This window comes from Copadichromis virginalis, linkage group LG9 (genome assembly GCF_057382275.1).
Source record: "Copadichromis virginalis isolate Kocher_CV1m ecotype Utaka linkage group LG9, C_Virginalis_male_GT1.1, whole genome shotgun sequence".
NCBI lineage: Eukaryota > Metazoa > Chordata > Actinopteri > Cichliformes > Cichlidae > Copadichromis > Copadichromis virginalis.
Window position 1 is genome coordinate 20,356,687 of NC_140626.1, and position 17,234 is coordinate 20,373,920.

General features: G+C 42.1%; 2 protein-coding genes across 3 annotated transcripts in view; both read left to right on the forward strand.

The window, feature by feature from the left end:
- The first annotated feature begins 596 nt into the window (after positions 1–596).
- On the forward strand, positions 597–14,564 carry topbp1 (DNA topoisomerase II binding protein 1). Of its 2 annotated transcripts, XM_085468102.1 has the most exons (28): positions 597–1,017; positions 1,196–1,289; positions 1,383–1,517; positions 1,609–1,752; positions 1,834–2,015; positions 2,146–2,339; positions 2,424–2,600; positions 2,695–2,864; positions 3,000–3,163; positions 5,385–5,629; positions 5,758–6,092; positions 6,171–6,343; positions 6,732–6,943; positions 7,304–7,620; positions 7,715–7,900; positions 8,075–8,190; positions 8,677–8,800; positions 9,396–9,554; positions 9,711–9,807; positions 10,025–10,217; positions 10,567–10,790; positions 11,088–11,230; positions 11,472–11,565; positions 12,541–12,704; positions 12,945–13,073; positions 13,156–13,245; positions 13,622–13,783; positions 13,939–14,564. In XM_085468102.1, exons 2-28 carry the CDS (start codon positions 1,203–1,205, stop codon positions 14,065–14,067), a joined length of 4,545 nt encoding a protein of 1,514 aa, XP_085324228.1. In that variant the 5' UTR covers positions 597–1,017; positions 1,196–1,202; the 3' UTR covers positions 14,068–14,564. The 2 variants fall into 2 exon arrangements, with proteins under 2 accessions (XP_085324228.1, XP_085324229.1); XM_085468103.1 differs by lacking the exons at positions 5,385–5,629; positions 5,758–6,092; positions 6,171–6,343.
- Positions 14,565–16,209: 1,645 nt separating this feature from the next.
- Positions 16,210–17,234, forward strand: part of tmem108 (transmembrane protein 108) — a 67,539-nt gene continuing 66,514 nt past the window's right edge. The window contains exon 1 of the mRNA XM_085468106.1: positions 16,210–16,819. The gene's annotated coding sequence lies outside the window, so the exon portion shown is untranslated. The remainder of the gene's footprint in view (positions 16,820–17,234) is intronic.

Consider the following 17,234-nt stretch of genomic DNA (forward strand, 5'->3'; position numbering starts at 1 on the left):
CTACTTGTTTTTTCTGTTCACAATAATTATAGATGTTAAGTCTGTTGAGAGAGAGAGAGAGATGAAAAGGGGGGCGGGTATGTATCAAAATATTTCTCAATCCAATCACTTTTGCAGTTAAATGTTTTTATACAAGAATCAATGTGATATACTTGAGGCCTCAGGCAATATGTTTGTTTGCTTATAAGTGCAAATGTTTCATAGAGTTATGTCATTTATATTATGTCAATCTATTTGAGAACCATAACTTTTCACGGATGTGGATATTGAATTTATAGTGGATTACACCAGCTACATAGATGCCATGAATTAGGGACTAGGTCTCACCTCATAAGCCTGACCGTAAGTCAAGGAAATTCATAAAAATTGTCAATACAGCTGCCATTGAGGGCAATGTGAATAGGGAAAATGTGCTAAAAATGAAAACGGTTTTAATATATTTATGTCAGAATTTAAAAAAAAAAACACGGTCCCTTCAGTGAAGTTTTCAAGTTTCTAATTTTTAAAACATTAATATATAGTTTATCACCCCCAATTCGCTTTCTAATGTCTGTAGCGGAACCTTTGAAACGTTCACTCCAGTCGGTCAGATTAGCAGGTAACGCCGGAAGTTGCGCCAAAGGCGCGAACACTATCAACAAAGATCACAATTTATATATCTAAACTATTACGATTAAATTGTTTTAAAATGTATGTCAGTTAGTTAAACCCATATCTCGGGACTGTTGGTTGGACTGTTGGTTTACGATAACATGAGCAGTGGTAGTTTTTGGATGTTTTTATGTTGTAACTGAGCTACATGCAGGTTTGAACGTTAGCTCGCAAGTTTATGTTGCGCAGCTAACATAAAGTCAGTGTAGGCTTTCTAAAAAGTGACAACAGACTTCACAAGCGTCAACTCGCTGACAAGCCGCACTAAGGTAAAACTAGCTTCATATGACTAATCAGAGTTTATACTGATTCCCGTCGGAATACACAGACTGTCTTTACTGGCGCTCTTGAGCTCTTCTATTAAAGGTAAGTAACTAGTAAGTTATTATTTTAAGCTAATAGCAGGCTTGTGTTGAATGTATGGCGGTGCTTAAGGTGCTTAGTCATAACTTAATCTTTGTAGGTGATCATTTTATATTTGGATGCTACTGCTAAGGCCAGCCACAGCCATTATAATAAATGCCAGGTCTTGTCGCTGGTACAGGGTCACCATGTCTAAGGCAGAAAAAGTAGCCTTCATTGTGAAGTTTGTGGAAAGTGAAGGATCAAAAAAAGACTGTGCTGCCAAAGCTTATGAGGTAAGCTCTACTGCCTGGTCCAGTCTTTCTTCTAGTGTTTACTGTCTCTTTGTTTTACAAATTGGTAATCATGTTTGTCTCCGGTTTATTCAGGCCATTTTGGAGCTGCAATCTGAAAAATATTTGAAAACCATCACAGAAGATGATGTTTTGCGCATGGATAAGAAGGACAAGTCTCTGTTTGTGTTCACCAGTTTTACATCTCCAGCCTTTCTTCACTGCAAGAAGGTTGAACTCTACACTTTTAAACAGTGAAATGTCACTCCTGAGGCTCTATCAGAGATTGACTCTTGTTTTGTTTTTTTTATTTCTTGTGCAGCTTGGTTGCAGAATAGTGAGTCCACTGGTGGTGTTGTACTGCCTGCAGCAACAGCGTTGTGTCCCCAAAGCAGAGAAGCCTGTCTATAACATGGCCATGGCTGATGTCACCATTTGCTGCACCAGTATGGACAGAGCAATACGGGTAAGAGATCTGCTATATACATTTTAATAAAATATGAAGCACTGAGACATGTTTATGTCCATACCTTCTCTCACACTCCAGGAAGAGCTGATGGATCTGGTGCAGCTCATGGGTGGATGGGCCTATTCGGATCTAAACGTATCTGTTACACACCTGATTGCAGAAGAGGTGGGCAGTAAAAAGTACCTGGTAGCAGCCAGCCTCAGTAAACCCATCCTGTTGCCTACATGGGTTAAAGCCTGCTGGGAGAAATCACAGGATAGGTATGTACTGTGATTTACATGGCTACATCTATTAAATGAAGACTTGTGTTTCCTGTTTGATACAAATTCACATTTTAAATCACTGTACATTTACAAAAACATGAATGGTGTCTCTGTACTGCTTTTCCAGTCTTTTCAGATATACAGACCTGCCCTTAGAGGACTACCTTTGCCCTGTGCTGCGTGGCTGTAGTGTTTGTGTGACAGGTCTGTCCAGCACAGAACGCAAAGAAGTACAAAGACTTTGTGAGCAGCATGGGGCCAACTACACCGGTCAGCTCAAAATGAATGAGTGTACACACCTCATTGTTAATGAACCAACAGGTAAGTCACCAGTATTTTTTAAAAAAATGATGTAATGCCATCATTTGTGCGTCATTGATTGTCATCGATCGTACTTGGTTCTAGGTCAGAAGTACGAGTGTGCTCGGAAGTGGAATGTGTATTGCGTGTCTTTGCACTGGCTCTTTGACAGCATAGAGAAGGGCTACTGTCAAGATGAGAGCAGGTACACTGTGGAGCGCAATGCTTCAAAAACCACTCGACCACACACTTCCACACCTACTGCTACCAGCAAGAAGGATGGTGAGTCGCATTTGATAAGATGATAAAGGTTTTCCACAGTAATTCAGAACCTGTTTGTCTTTAATGATTGAAGAGTTATGTTTTTCATTTCCAGAGGGTCCGTCACTGTTGGGCTTGAGCAACATTTCTGTGAACACTAGCAGAACAATAAACGACACGGCTCTCACCAATAACAGCACTGTCAGCCACCTGGAAGCTCCAGACCCCATAGAGAGTCTGGATCTTACTGTGTGCCCTGCTGATGATTTATTGGATGGCTGTAAGGTAAGTAGATGGTCTGCAGTTTTCTTTTTATAGAGATTTTATGTATTTCCTCTTTCAATTCTGTAGTAGGAGTTAGTTGAGTCTATAAATGATAAACTTGAGGCTTTCTGTCATTTTGTGTTAAATGTCACACAGCTGTATCTGTGTGGCCTGCCAGGGAATAAACTGGAGAAGTTACGGCGTCTTGTAAATGCTGCAGGAGGTCTGCGCTTCAACCAACCCAGTGAGGAGCTCTCTCATGTGGTCATGGGCGAGCTGGACCAGGACCTCAATAATTTTCTTTCCAAAGCAACTCACAGGTCTGAACTAAAGAGCTTTAATAACCTTCATGATATTTATATCCTCTGTATTAATACAATAACTTGGAGATTCTAATGTTTCCTTTCATACCAAAATATGTTTGGTTGGACTGCAAAATAATTTAGACTAAAGGCTATTACACACTGAGAAATGGAGATTCTAGGTTTATCCAATTCTCAACAGAATTCAGCAACAGGGAGAATTGCGTGCTTTGATCCAGGAGTGAAAGCTCTATCGTGGCCGCTTTTTGCCCACTTTAATATCCTTTCTGCATGTATTGAAACAGCAGCTTTATAGTAAAAAAGTCCAGATGCAAATGGGTCCATCACTCACTGACTCATTATAATACAAAAAGTAAGTCAAAGTAACCATTGAAGAGCTAAAATCTTATATTAAACAAGAATCTGAAACATTTGTCTTTAAAATAGTCAGTCGTCTCAGCTCTTAAACACAGAATGTTGGAAAAAAAAGTCTTGATGCATGCTCAATCATCCAGGTAAAATTGAAACTTAAAAAAAAAAAGTTTATATTTTATCTGTCTAACATTTCCACACACACTTTTTCAATGTAGCCTTTAAATCTTTCTCCCATAAAGATGACATTTAATGAGCTTCCCTGTACCCTTAATGACAAGTTTTGTCAGCATAGGTCAATAAAAATGTGGTTTGATGACCATTAGAACAGGGTCTTAAATCTTCAACTACATCCCAGCTTTTTGGATGTCAGCATTCTCAAAAAAATTAAAAACACAAATATGAAAAAAGAAAGGCAAGGATTAAGACTAGAGATGGACCGATCCGATATTACGTATCGGTATCGGTCCGATACTGACCTAAATTACTGGATCGGATATCGGAGAAAAATAAAAAATGTAATCCGATCCATTAAATATCACGAAAGCACCTCACAAAACTTGCAACACGCCGTAACTCACCTCAGAACGTTAGCACGTCGGAGCAGTATGCATCACGTGATAGAGCGGCTGTGGCATGCGGGACCTGTCGGTGGTCTGGATAGCATGTGGAGCTTCGCTAGCAACCCGGCATTTCATCTCTGACAAAGTTATCCCCGAGAGAAGTAAAGCAAGTGTGTAAGTCCATCTCTGAATGTTTGTAAAGCATTCCTGCGTTAAGCTTAACTAGCGACTGCCTCTCGCTCTCCGGCTGCTACTTCAATCATGAAACTGCTTAATGATCAGCTGATCGGCTTTTCTGTCGCAAGTCCGTGTCTCTTGTTTGTTTTTGGCCCACTTTGCACCAGAAAGAGGAAACCAGCGGCTGAACAACAGCAGCATGTTTAAGCTTGATCAGCTGTTGTTAGAATTTATTTAATATTACTTTCTACACCAGGATCTTTTTCTACGTAGCTGACGGCTGGTAACTGTGCAGGGGCGGATCTAGCAAAGTTTAGCCAGGGGGGCCGATAGGGCATTAACAGGGAAAAGGGGGCACAAAGACATACTTTTCTTTCTTATTCTCATTTAAAATGTCGAGCTTTTAATTATTTAATATTTATCTGAATCTTACACCCAAAGTTTTAATCTGATGTAAAATGTATAGAAGTCCATTATTGTATATAGTAACTGTTAAGTCTAATATATATACCCTAGTAAGCTATAGTACTTTTTCCTTTGGGAAGGTACCATCTGTGCAGTCTGCAATTTTGTTGAAGAAAGATGTTGAATCTATTTAATATTTCTTGAAAAATAATTGATTTCTGTGCATTTTTTTTTCACACTGCATCAAATTAAGGTTGATTACGTCGATTAAGCATCATGAGGTGGAGCGTGAGGGGTGGTTCCCTATTTTTTATTTATTTATTTTTGTTGTTGCTGGGAGTTGGAACCCTATTAGTTAGGTTGCTTAATATTTACGCTAAGTACTCTTTAAAATACCAGAATAGGGAGGATGGTGTAGGTTTGAGTTTATTAGATTGATCAGTATTGCTGAACTATGAAATATTTTTTTTGCATACAGGTATAACAGAATAGCTTTAGTGTAGTTGTTGTTTTAAACTTGAGTATGAACTTATACAAAATGCAGCAAGATATTTAAAAAACAGTTTTGTTGATTAAAAAACACTATATCGGATTCATATCGGTATCGGCAGATATCCAAATTTATGATATCGGTATCGGACATAAAAAAGTGGTATCGTGCCATCTCTAATTAAGACATAATGTGGTTAATATATAATTTATGTTCTCTCTGTAATTCACAGGCCCCATGTAGTAACAGTAAAGTGGCTAATAGACAGCTTCTCAAAGGGCACTCTGCTCCCAGAAGCCAGCTACCTCCACCCTGACTGTCTGCCTCCTGCTCCAGCTGATGTAGTGGTGCCGGGTTACCACACTCCCAAATCCCGGATCTCAACTGGTCCACCTGCTGGCAGCCCGAGCACTCCGGGGAGAAAGAAAGCAGACGAGGATCTACTGTCACAGTACATGGATGATGACCCTACAGTGAGTAAGTATCTGTTGCTGACGGTGTTCGTATGGGATCAAGAGTCTGTATAAGACAGCTGAATGAATAAGATTCAGACTTAGGTTAGTTTTACATATTGGTACAGCTGCTCATATCCGTTTGTGTTCCAGTTGATATGCCGCCTCCACCACCAGCAGAGAGTAAAAGCAGGAAGTCCATTAGTACAACTGCAGAGCTCCAACCTGAATCCTGGGTACCAAACCGCACTAATGGGACAGAATCCACCCTGCAGGAAGCCAGCGAGGCAGGACTGTTTTTCGGGAAACGTTTCCTTCTTGTGGGGTTTGGTACGGAGGCAGAGGCACAGCTCTCTCTGCTGGTGACAGAACATGGAGGCAAAGTGCTGATGGGCCGCTCCCGGGTTGTCGCAGACTATGCTGTGGTCCCTCTCTTGGGGTGCTCAGTGGAGGCCACAGTGGAAGAGGTGGTCACTGATACCTGGCTGGTAAGTTTGTTAATAGTGCTCCATGTTATGAGAGTGCCTTATGCTTTTGATTGACCTATTTCTCTCATTAAACCTCAGGTCATGTGTGTGGAGAAGGAGTGTGTCCTGCAGCTGTCCTCCCACCCTTTGTTCACTCCTGTCCCAGTGATGGACGGACAGTTTCCTCTCAAAGATTGCGTCCTCTCTGTCAGCCAGTTCACCGGAGCAGAGAGGGAGTCTTTGGTGGAGCTTGCCAAGCACCTTGGAGCCGAGTATGACTACCTTACATGCACCAGTCGTTATGTTTAGGCATAATATCCATAAACATTAACTACTGCAGGAACGTTTGATTAAACTTTTAAATTAGCTGGTATTTGCATTCATTATTATGCATGAACACTCAATGTGAAGCCAGTTGCTTTGTGTTCAGAGCAGTAATGAGGATGAATTTCTGTTTTCTGTACATTTTTCTATCTGTATGTGCTCCTGAGCAGTAGGATGATACAGCTGTTTAATAAAAGAAGAAGCTGCCCTGGCCTGTGTGCATTGCTGTAACTTAAATTCACTTGCTCTGCTGCATACTTTATAGCCCAGTCTTGCTGCTCATTAGGAGATATGTGTGTTAAATCTTTAAATTTGTTTTGTGTCTCCTTGCTGCAGCGTCCAGGATTATTTTGTGCGCCTGGGCAACCAGAAGAAAGGCATGCTGGCCAGCACGCATCTGGTGCTGCAGAGCCCCGAGGGCACAAAGTACCAGGCAGCAAAGAAGTGGGGGCTTCCTGCTGTTACCATGCACTGGATACTAGAGTCTGCTCGAACTGGGAAGAGAGCAGAGGAGGGAAGATTTTTAGTTGATCTGCCACCCTCACCAGGTTAGATAACTAACTTTGCTAGATCTGTTTTATGATCTGTAATTCTCAACACACGATATAAATTACATTAAATTAAACCGTATGATGGAGTTTGGCTGGAGTTTTAAGAGGCATTCATTTGTAGCACCAGTTTGACCTGATTGCTAATGACTACCACCAGAGATTTTCCTGGCTCGGGATGGGTCTTTATAAGAACGATAGTTTAGTTTTTATTGGTTTTTAATTTTAGTTTAGTTTTAGTTCCAGTTCGCTTAATTTATTAAATTCATTATGTTATTAAATGTAATTGTAGACTCAAGTTTGTCTAGTGTGTCATTGCTTATTAATGAGACTGGCTGTTTTTATTTTGTTCTTCCACAGAGAGGGATGAAGAGAGTTTTGTAGGTGGTTCGCAGAAACAGATTATGCCTCCAGCGGCTCGTTCCTCTCCAGAAATCCCTTTGTTGGGTCCCCGGAGCGGTAAGGCTGTCACTCCTCTGGATTTAGGCCGCTTTCAGAGCAAAGTGTTCCGATCTGTTTTGGATGAGATGAAGCCCAAAGAGGACATCAGCACCCCAAAACAAAACCAGGAGGGTGGCAGAAGGAACCCACTACAGAACGAGGCCTCCCTGCAGCTGGACACCCCTTCTCGTTTCCTCAACCGAGACCAGCTCTTCAGACCCTCTTTTAATGTCAAGGTTGGGATTCACTGAGCAGCTTACACTTCTGGCATTTCATGTTTGCTGATATTTGATTAATGTTTCTCTAAATATGTGTATTTATATTATTTAGGATGCACTTGGAGCTATGGAAACTCCGGGTGGGGCATCGAAACCAGGGAAGAGGATTGAGACTCCACTCACTGATGTCATCAACAGGAACCTGAAAGTAGCGCTGGCTAATAGCACCCGCAATAATGTCTCAGAGATGCAAGCAGTCTCTGCCAGTCCCCAGCTTGCAAAGACAGCTGAGAAGGAGGTAAACACTAGTACTGCTATACAAATGTGTTAGAGCCTGGTGGTTACAGAGCCACAGCACATCTTAGCGATTATCAGTGTTAGATTGAAGTACACACAGGTTTTTATTTCCCAGTCACAAACATAACAACTCAAAAGAAAGACAGACAAAAACAATATGGTGTTTGCGTGTTAGAGTCCACGAAAAGAAGCCGGGCCCCTGAATGGTGTTGTGGTCTGCGTGGGAAAGAAACTGAGCAAAATGCAGAGTGAACTAAACGCCATCGCTGCCTCGCTTGGAGCCGACTTCAGGTTTGTAAACTTTACTTAAGAGATTTTTATTGTATTTCATTTTTTTAAACCTTTCAAATCCTGGTTCTATCTGTCGCCACTCTCCCTCTATTTCGAGCTAAGCATGCTTTCCCAGTGTCAGCATTTTAAAACCACAGAATGAGAATTAATGTTTGGTTTTACCTGTTTGTTCTTATTTTTTCATCATATGACTTTTAGAAATGACAGTTTTTCACTTTGATTTCCTTCAAGTCTGAGCAATAAATCAGTTCCATAAACTGGGCTTACATAAGGATTAAGGCCAAAGTCCAAGTATACTGCTTCTAAATCATCATGACACCTGTACAAAGAATGGGTGAAATGTTTTGCTTACTGATCACGAATTATCAAAAAGTAACCCATCAATGTTGTAAGAAAGTCCTGGAAAGTAACACTTTATCAATTGATTTTATTTTTTGCAAATATGATGCAAACGGTACAAACATATCTTTGCTAACTTCTTTTCAGGTGGGCTTGTGACGATACAGTAACACACTACATTTACCAGGGCCGTGTGGGGGACAACACCCGGGAATACAGAGGAGTGAAGGAGAGAGGGCTCCATGTGGTCTCCCAGTACTGGTTGCAGGCGGTGGGTTTCCCAGTAGTGTAGCGTTTTCTCACTGATTTCTAATCATTTGTGACAGCTGATTAAGTCTGCTGTGTGAAAGTGATGCTGTGTTCGTGTTATTTGAAGTGATATAAGGTAGTGTAAAACACAGTACACTGTTGAAGCCCATCCCAGTATTTAGTGGGTAAGAGGCAGGCATCAGCTGATCTGCAGAAAATTAACACACACATGTTAGGAAACAATTCAGTCTTTAGTTTCTTTCAACCTGAGCACATAAACCATGCCTATAAAAGGTTCAAGCCACATGCTTCTGTTTCCTTTGCTTAAACAAGCATTTAGAGAAATTACGTCTTCATAAAGATTCACAAAGCTGCATTAAGATGCAATTGATTTCATTTGGGTATTATTTGTATTCTCCTGCAACATTTCACCCGGGGGAAGCAATTAGCATCTCATCAACAAAAGCAGAATACTAAATGAAAAACGTCTTTGATGTGTAAATTCAGAGGCATCGTCGTTTCAGTGGTGTGTCTCCTCATAATTGTTTTATTTAGTTACGTTTTGGTGTGTAGATAAATACTGTGTGCAGTAACGTGTCTGTTTTCATCCTGTGCAGTGCGCTGATGAGCAAAGGCACGTCCCGGAGTCTCTCTATCCTTTCACCTACAACCCTAAGATGAGTTTAAACCTGAGCCAGGTGCCCAGCAACTCTCAGAGGTCACCACCTGTAACACGAACACAACGCAAAGACATCAGGGAGACGAAGGAAGACGAGGTGGGTCTGATTTGAAAGTCAGAGTTAGTGGGGGACCTGTGTTGGTTTAGGATGGAATTTCTCAGGAAAATCAGGATGTATTGTTCAATTAATGCTGGGATGTCACAATTATCTTTCTTTTCCTGTTTAATTGATCTTTAGTTTTCTTTGTCGCAGTTTGTGCACAATCCCACACAAGAAGCTGCAACCCAACGCCGTGTGAGTGATGGAAGCACAGACCAAGAAGAGATGAATGATAGCACAGAAAGGAGGGGTGAGTGTCTTTTCTGTTGCTGGTAATTAAATCCACTGAGCTTCTGCATGTACTTGAAACGAGTCTAAGACTCTCAAGGCTCACCACCAATCTGCAAATCTGTCCATAACTTCTGGAGTAATCCTGACAAACCAAGCCTGTCACAGAAGTAAAAGGTCTTCAGTATACATGGTTGTATATGAGGTTTTACATATTTTTTGCTATCCTGATATTTTAGAAACGCTAGAGATGAGAGAGAACCTGCAAAGACAACTGCAGGAGATCATGTCAGCCACTAAACTGACGACAGGGAGGCGTACCTCAGTCAGGCTCGCTAGGATGGGATCCGGAGGGGCAGACTTGGGCCCCCACACACCCGAAGGGAGCAGAGTTGGACGGAGCGGTAATAGACGGACTCTAGAAGCTCTGAGGTATGAAAGAAGCTGCTTATGTTAAAACTAAAAGAAGCTTGAATCTCTTAAGGAATCTGGCAGCAGCTCAGGGCGTTTTGCAGAGTCCACTATAAAAAATTTAAAGTGCTTTTTTATTTGTTTAAAAAAAAAAAGTGGAAGGTGCTGTATGCATGTTTGGGTACAGAGCTGTGGTGACAGCAGAAGAAATAGTAAATATCATCATTTTACCTACAGAACTATGTTAGCAGTAGGGGCGCGTTGAGCTTTGAAAAGTCCTTTTGTGTTAAATTCAGGATCTAAACCATATAAATACCATAGATGGTATTCTTTTGGCTTCACATAGCTGACTGCTCTGTTGTGATTTCAGGGTTCCTCGAGAAGCGGCTATGGACATGAACACAGAGCCATCCCAGAGTGAACAGATAGTTTGGGATGACCCCACAGCCAGAGAAGAGAGGGCCAAGCTCGCTGATAATTTACAGTGGCCTGGAAGCCCATCGCAGCACTCTGAGCCCCTCGCTCCTCCTCCAACTGCAGACAGCGGACCACAGCTAAGGGACTCCATGACGGACTCAGAGCTGGTAGAGATGGGTAAGAAATGAGGATCCAGCTGCACCAACTGTCTGAAAGCGTACAATGGGCTAAATTAATGCATAGAGGGGTTTACACCTACCTGGACAGATAAAGAAGATTTTGAACTGTGAATCATGCAAATGAAAATGAAAGGTCTAAGCTTTGGGAGGATGTAGCGATACGGTGAAGAAGTGGTGCATCTTAGTATAGAGCTCTCAAGTTAGTCTCGGGTCTATTTAAAGTCTGTGTATGCATATAATAGGGAAACACTGTTTCTGATATGTTGGTAACATTTCACCGTTGTCGCTCCCGCAGCTGCTTGTGACGTCATTGAGCAGCACATGAACAAGAAAGTCCTGACGCCTCCTCCCGAGGAGCCAGAGAATGACGTCCTCACTCCTAAAGCTCCCAGCATTGCTTTTCCTCTCGCCAACCCCGCAGTAGCACCAGAACCACAGGTGAAGGGTTCGAAATTTGCACTGACAACAACACGTGAAGCTTTAATCTGGTCTAAATGAAATTTAATTGCTCAGCATTGTGTAACACTTCTCTCCACTTTCCTGCGTTACGCAAACAGCTGCATGCTGGTGCTTATTCAGTTACATAATAATGAACTGATCATTTGTACTGCGCAGTGTACAATCTGTACGTCTCTTTCAAGCAAAGTACTAGTGCTAAAAGGTTGTTTATTTTTCTCAGGAGAAGAAGGAAGAAAAACAACCTCCCAGATTTCAGCTGTCCTCCCTCAGCCCCCAGGAGCGCATTGATTACAGTCACCTCATAGAGGAGCTTGGTGAGTCTCCCATCTAATTAGCGATCTAACGCTGTTTCATCGTGCTGCAGTACAAAAGGCAGCACATCAGAGGCTGGAAGTCAGAGGAGCTAATCCCTGATGACTATAACTGAGGATCTGCCTCCAGGATATGGAAGTAGTTCCTCCAGCACTGTTTCCTCTGTCAAAAAAAGCATGACTCAGATCTTCACTGGTCATGACAAGTTATATCATTATTAAAACTTTCACACTGTATTTCTGCCTCAGCGCATCTTACTAGCTTAATAGCTTGACAGCCGTTCATCTGCTAGGCTTTAAACTTGGTGGGTGTATTGCTGGGAACTGAAATAAGTGCAGCGTTGAGTTTGAGGTTGTTAGAATAAACGGTTGTCATATATTGGCTAAAAGTTCACTTCGTTACCAGCATTTCCCCTACAAGACGTGTTTGTTTGGCTGTCTCTGTGAGGTCATTTACTAACAGTAAAGCATTCTCAGTCCTCTTACACATGAGTTTAATCTTCACTAATTATTGGCAAACCGTAATCCAAAACTAAACCTGTTTCAACCAAACAAAAAGTTGCATTCAACCAATGTCTGCTACACTGATAATGTTGCATTTACTTCATCAGCCATAAATGCTGAAAGACCAGTCTGTTTCCACCGTTTTTGAGTTGCACATCTTCTCTTTCCAACCTGTAGAATATGAAAATACTCACTGGGGTCAACGATCACATGTGAGGTCATGGAAAATGTGCTGTGATCCAACCTTTCGAGATCCAAACCAGTTTACCAGTTTAAAATAGGTGCACAGATGGTGACTATATCCATGGTGCTGGAAACATGTTATCAGAGGGTCTGATAGAGTCAGTGGAATAGGATAAACTTCATATTTATATTGCATTTTCATGCCATTCAGTTATCAGTGTTGCAGCCATAATCCCTGCACAGGCCAAGTGTACCATGTGTGTAGTTTTCTGTCTCTGTCTGTTGCTGTAGGTGGTGTAGTCTTGGATAAGCAGTCTTTTGACCCCAGCTGCACACACATCATCGTCGGGACACCCCTGCGTAATGAGAAGTACCTGGCAGCGATGGCAGCTGGGAAATGGATCCTGCACCGCTCGTACCTGGAGGCGTGCCGCTCTGTGGGTCTCTTCATTCAGGTCAGAATCCGAAGAGCAATCTTTGCCACACGTAAATATGATAGAAAGTCTGGGAATGTGGAATATAAGCGCTCGGATAACACCAATACTTTCAAGGAGAGTCCTTCATGCAAGTATCACCACACAGCCGTCATCTTAGGCTGTTATTTTAGACTAGACAAGGAACGGGTCACTTCTAATAAAAACCACAAAAAAGGTTTTCTTGACTTGTCCCCAAAAATCTCCAAATCTGTGATCTAGGAGGAGGAGTTTGAGTGGGGCAATAGCTCCATCCTTGACGCATTGCCCTCCATCACCTCCCAACAAAAGAGACTAGCGTTAGCCGGCATGCGCTGGAGAAAAAGCCTGCAGGGTCACTCTGAACAGGAGGTACGAGCAGGCTCATACACACAATAAAAACCACGGCTCTGAGGCATTTTGTGTTCTATAAACAGGCATTTGTATTTTTCAGGGCGCCTTCAGTGGATGGACAGTCATGCTGAACATCGACCAGAGCAGAGAATCGGGATTCAGGCGGTTGCTGCAGTCTGGCGGGGCGAAGGTTTCTCAGTGCTTTTCTTTTCTGAGACACATCCAGGAGCATGCAGTCTTTAGCCAAGATAGATTAGCATCCTAAAAGTGTCTTAAAACAGCAACAGCTTCAGTAGGTTGATATTTATTTTTTGATATAATCTTTAGAAATGTCTGTGATGTAAAATTTGGAATCCTTGATAAAACTGAGCTAGTGAGTCAAAAGAAAGCGAGGAGAAAAAAAAAAGAGCTAAGAAGATGGGGCTGTTGTTTTAGATGGAGGTAAATAACCATCACAGCAGTATGCTGAAGGAAAGAATTGTGTTGTTTGCGGGTTTACGTTTGTCTGCTTCATTTGACTTCTTTCCACAAACACAGCAAACACACAGTCTGTCATTTCTCTGCAGGTCCTTCCTGGTCCCTCCCCATCCATGTACAAAGAGGCCACACATCTTTTTGCAGACTTCAGTCGACTCAAACCCGGAGACTTCAGAGTTGATGTTTTAGAGGCTACCTCACAAGGAGTCACATGCCTGAAGCCAGAATACATTGCAGACTATCTCATGCAGGTTAGCAGGGCTCTTCATTTATATATTCTCAGCTGAGTCTGATGCTGAATTTCTCACTTGAAAGACGTTTGATGTCTTCCATGTTGCAGCCCACACAAAATTGAATGTTAAAGATGGATTTTTAGCAATGGCCTTTTTTCCCATCTTTGCTTAAGGAGCCAACACCACCCATCGAGCTGTACCACCTGACTGAAGCTCCCTCTGAAGAAGCTCCAGGCACACCGTCACGTAAACGTAAAGCAGCAGCAGAGACCTCCAGGCTGAAAAAGAGCCGTGTGAACTGAAGTTAAATATCTTAAATATTTTCAACAATGTGAAGATGATTGTAAAAAAAAAAATCCCTATTTTTTATGACCTGTATGAAAATAAAATAAATGTAGCACCTGTATTGTAATACTGCATTTTTCATAGAGCGCCCTGGAGCTGCTGCTTGCACCGAGAGACTCTGCTTGTGATGGATGAGTTAATGAACGTCTGCAGAAAATGTTGAGTCACGTTTTGTAATTGCATGCGATGCTACTCTCTGGCCTGTAGAGGGCAGTAGTGTGTCAGTGCATGCCTCAGGTCTGATTTCTCAGCAGCAGAATGTAAACTCAAGTCTCCCAAGTGCTGTTTTAACATTTATATATTTAATAACTTTACTTATTGTTTAGGATTTTTTTGGGGGGGTTAACCAAGCCTTCTATGATTTTTTTTTTCCAAATGTCCTGTTATAAGTGTGTGTTGTTAACTTTCTTTCTTTTGCAAAATAAAACCTGCCTGTGTATTTATTGAGAAATCATCCTGCCTAAGGCAGCTTATTAACTTAGTCTCTGACAAATTTGGTCAAATTGACATGTTTCTTGTTATAGCCCATTTGCATCATCTGTCGATCCCCCCTCCAGTCTAGTAAACACTAGATTTTGTTTACGCTGTTCATGTAGGCCTCTGGTACACTGATGTGTTGCTTCATACCAGCGTGCCAGCTGAGGTTTGAGGCCTCGGTTCTCTCTCATAAGATGGTTAAGTGGTTTAACCTCGTAATAGATGGACCAGCTGACCGCCTCCCCACAGGTTCAGTATTTAGAAGTGTGGGATTAGAGGAGGAATCCTGACAGGGAGGGAAACATGACTCAGATCCCAGAGGGCAGCTTAAGGTCACTCACAAAGTTTGGCAAGTTTCAAATTTTACAACCAACTAATTTTAATGGTAACAACCAAACCGTATTTAATTAAGCTGCATATTATAGGGCAAAGGACCTGTTCTTGCACACCGCACATACCTGTGAGCTGTGAACAAGTCCACCCTTGAACAGTTTTTCCTACAGGAAAGGCAAGGGTTAAATTATCGTATAATTTATATTGCTGTTAATTTTATGCCAGCATAGCCAATATGCGACTTAAATATCAGGGATATGGAAGATGAAGACTGCCAAAATAAAAACCCCAACTAATAAAAGAATGACAAAGCTAAATTATAATGTATGAGGAAGGCATGTATAATGTAGCTTTGCACTGATGTTTAACAACTAATAACATAATACAAAAGTTTAAAAAAAAACATGATAATGATAAACATAATCTGGCAAAAGAGCAAAAAAAAAAGCAGATAAAGCAACTCCCCCCCCCCCCCCTCTAAAAAATAAAAATTAAATATAGAAGCGATATATAAATTATGTAATGCTTACATCTTTTTATTTAATGTTGTATTTTCATATTTTGAGTCTTAGTTTTGTGAACATGCAAGCTGGAGATAAATGCCAGTGGAAGTGGAAATTTTGGGTTTTTATTTCAAAAAGATTTTTGAGAGATTAACACGAAATTTTAACCTACTTCTACTTGGTAATCGATCAATTAATAAATAAATAAATTTAAAAAAAAAAACAATCAGCGTGGGAACAAGCTTGCATAGCCCTCAATAGGTGGAGAGCCACTATAAGTCCTGCACTGAATCACACTTTCAGCAGTGATGGGAAACATTTCAGTGCTTATTTATTAGTTTTTATGTGTTGTATCAATTTAGATCAAATTAATAGTTAGTTATGGTTTAATTAACTAAATGTTCTCACAGAGCTAAATCACGCCTGTAATGTACTTATTTTATCTGTCTGTAAACAACAGAATCATTAAAAAGCAATGTTTGCTAATAAGTCTATTAAACCAGTAATGAAGGCAGGATTTTAAGTGTTTCTTTCTCTCTTTTACACTTTGTTCAGGAGTTAACGCATCGTTTCTTAAACCACTGCAGCTCATAAAAATCCCGGAGCTCTGCAGCTGGACACGACAACGATATTAATATTCACAGGTCCCGCTCCAGGAAGTGTGGATGTCTGAAACAGTTTTCCATCAACAGGTGTCCCACAGAGGTGGACTAACGTCCCACTTTGCTGACTGGCAATTGGCCAAGAGTTCAGCTTCACTGACGTTTCACTGCGTCACGCGGTCCTCTTTCTATATGCTAACTTTGTGGGTTTCGTGTTGGGACGGGGGATTTCAGCGCGACCCTGCGATCAGGGAGGAAAACTCTGCAGCAGTCCTCATTAAAATTCCCCGTCCGTACGCTCACCACGAGAACCTCCTGTGGTGGGTGGCACCGGCGTCCTGCGCGCCTCTTAATTGCGCATCAAGCATTAAGGGGAGATCACGGATCACAGTTCCATTACCCGTGGCCGCGGATTACGCTGCCTTGAGGCTGGGAGGGGGTTGCTTCACGTCCCGCTATTTACGGCGTTGGGGCTGAGAGAGGAAAGGTGGACGCAGAGGGGTCCAGGGGTCCAGCGAAGGGTGGCGCCCTGCGCATGTTGTAGTCCAGCGCCTGGACGCACAGTGCCGCTTCCCAGGGGCCGGGGGACCCACAGCGACACGGTCGGCTCCTGCAGTCCGCTGCCTGGGCTCCACTGGCTTCTCGCTGCAGCTCATGATTCGGACATTTCTGTGCGGGGACTGGCAACATGTGCGCCCGGATGGTGTGAAGTGTGACACGGCGGCTTTTGGGTTGCATTTCACTCGGATACGCCGAGCAGGCTGCCCGACGTTACGGCGCACCTTGTGCAGTAGGTAAGTCGGCTACATCTTCATCCCTGTACTTCAGATTACACACATCACCCTCCAGCTGCTCTGCGCATCCGGCGAGTTTTATTGATCGCTCTTACCTCCCTTATTGATTATGTAAAACGTCCGATTTGTTGAAATCTGCTCAGGGTTTCCGGGCAGTTATGAGCAGCGGTGACAGACACGAAGGTCTGGGCTTCAAATCACTGTCAGTGCTGCAGAACATGTCACTGCAAGATATCCTCATCCATGCCCTATCAGCTCAGAGCATCAATAATGCATTGCACGATGTGAATATTGATATCAAGACTGGGAAATGCCATCGTCAGAAGTTGAGCTCGCGTTGCTTTCTGGAAGAATCATCATGTAATTGAGGAATAGTTTTTATTTATTTATTTTATTCAGTGTGATCTTAGGGGGC

Bases quoted from the DNA above. Each gene is read 5' to 3' on its own strand.
- topbp1 (XM_085468102.1), top strand. From the start codon at position 1,203: ATGTCTAAGGCAGAAAAAGTAGCCTTCATTGTGAAGTTTGTGGAAAGT. The intron at 2,601-2,694 runs GTGAGTCGCATT...TTTCATTTCCAG, and splicing joins TGCTACCAGCAAGAAGGATG to AGGGTCCGTCACTGTTGGGC. The intron at 12,705-12,944 runs GTCAGAATCCGA...TCTGTGATCTAG, and splicing joins CTGTGGGTCTCTTCATTCAG to GAGGAGGAGTTTGAGTGGGG.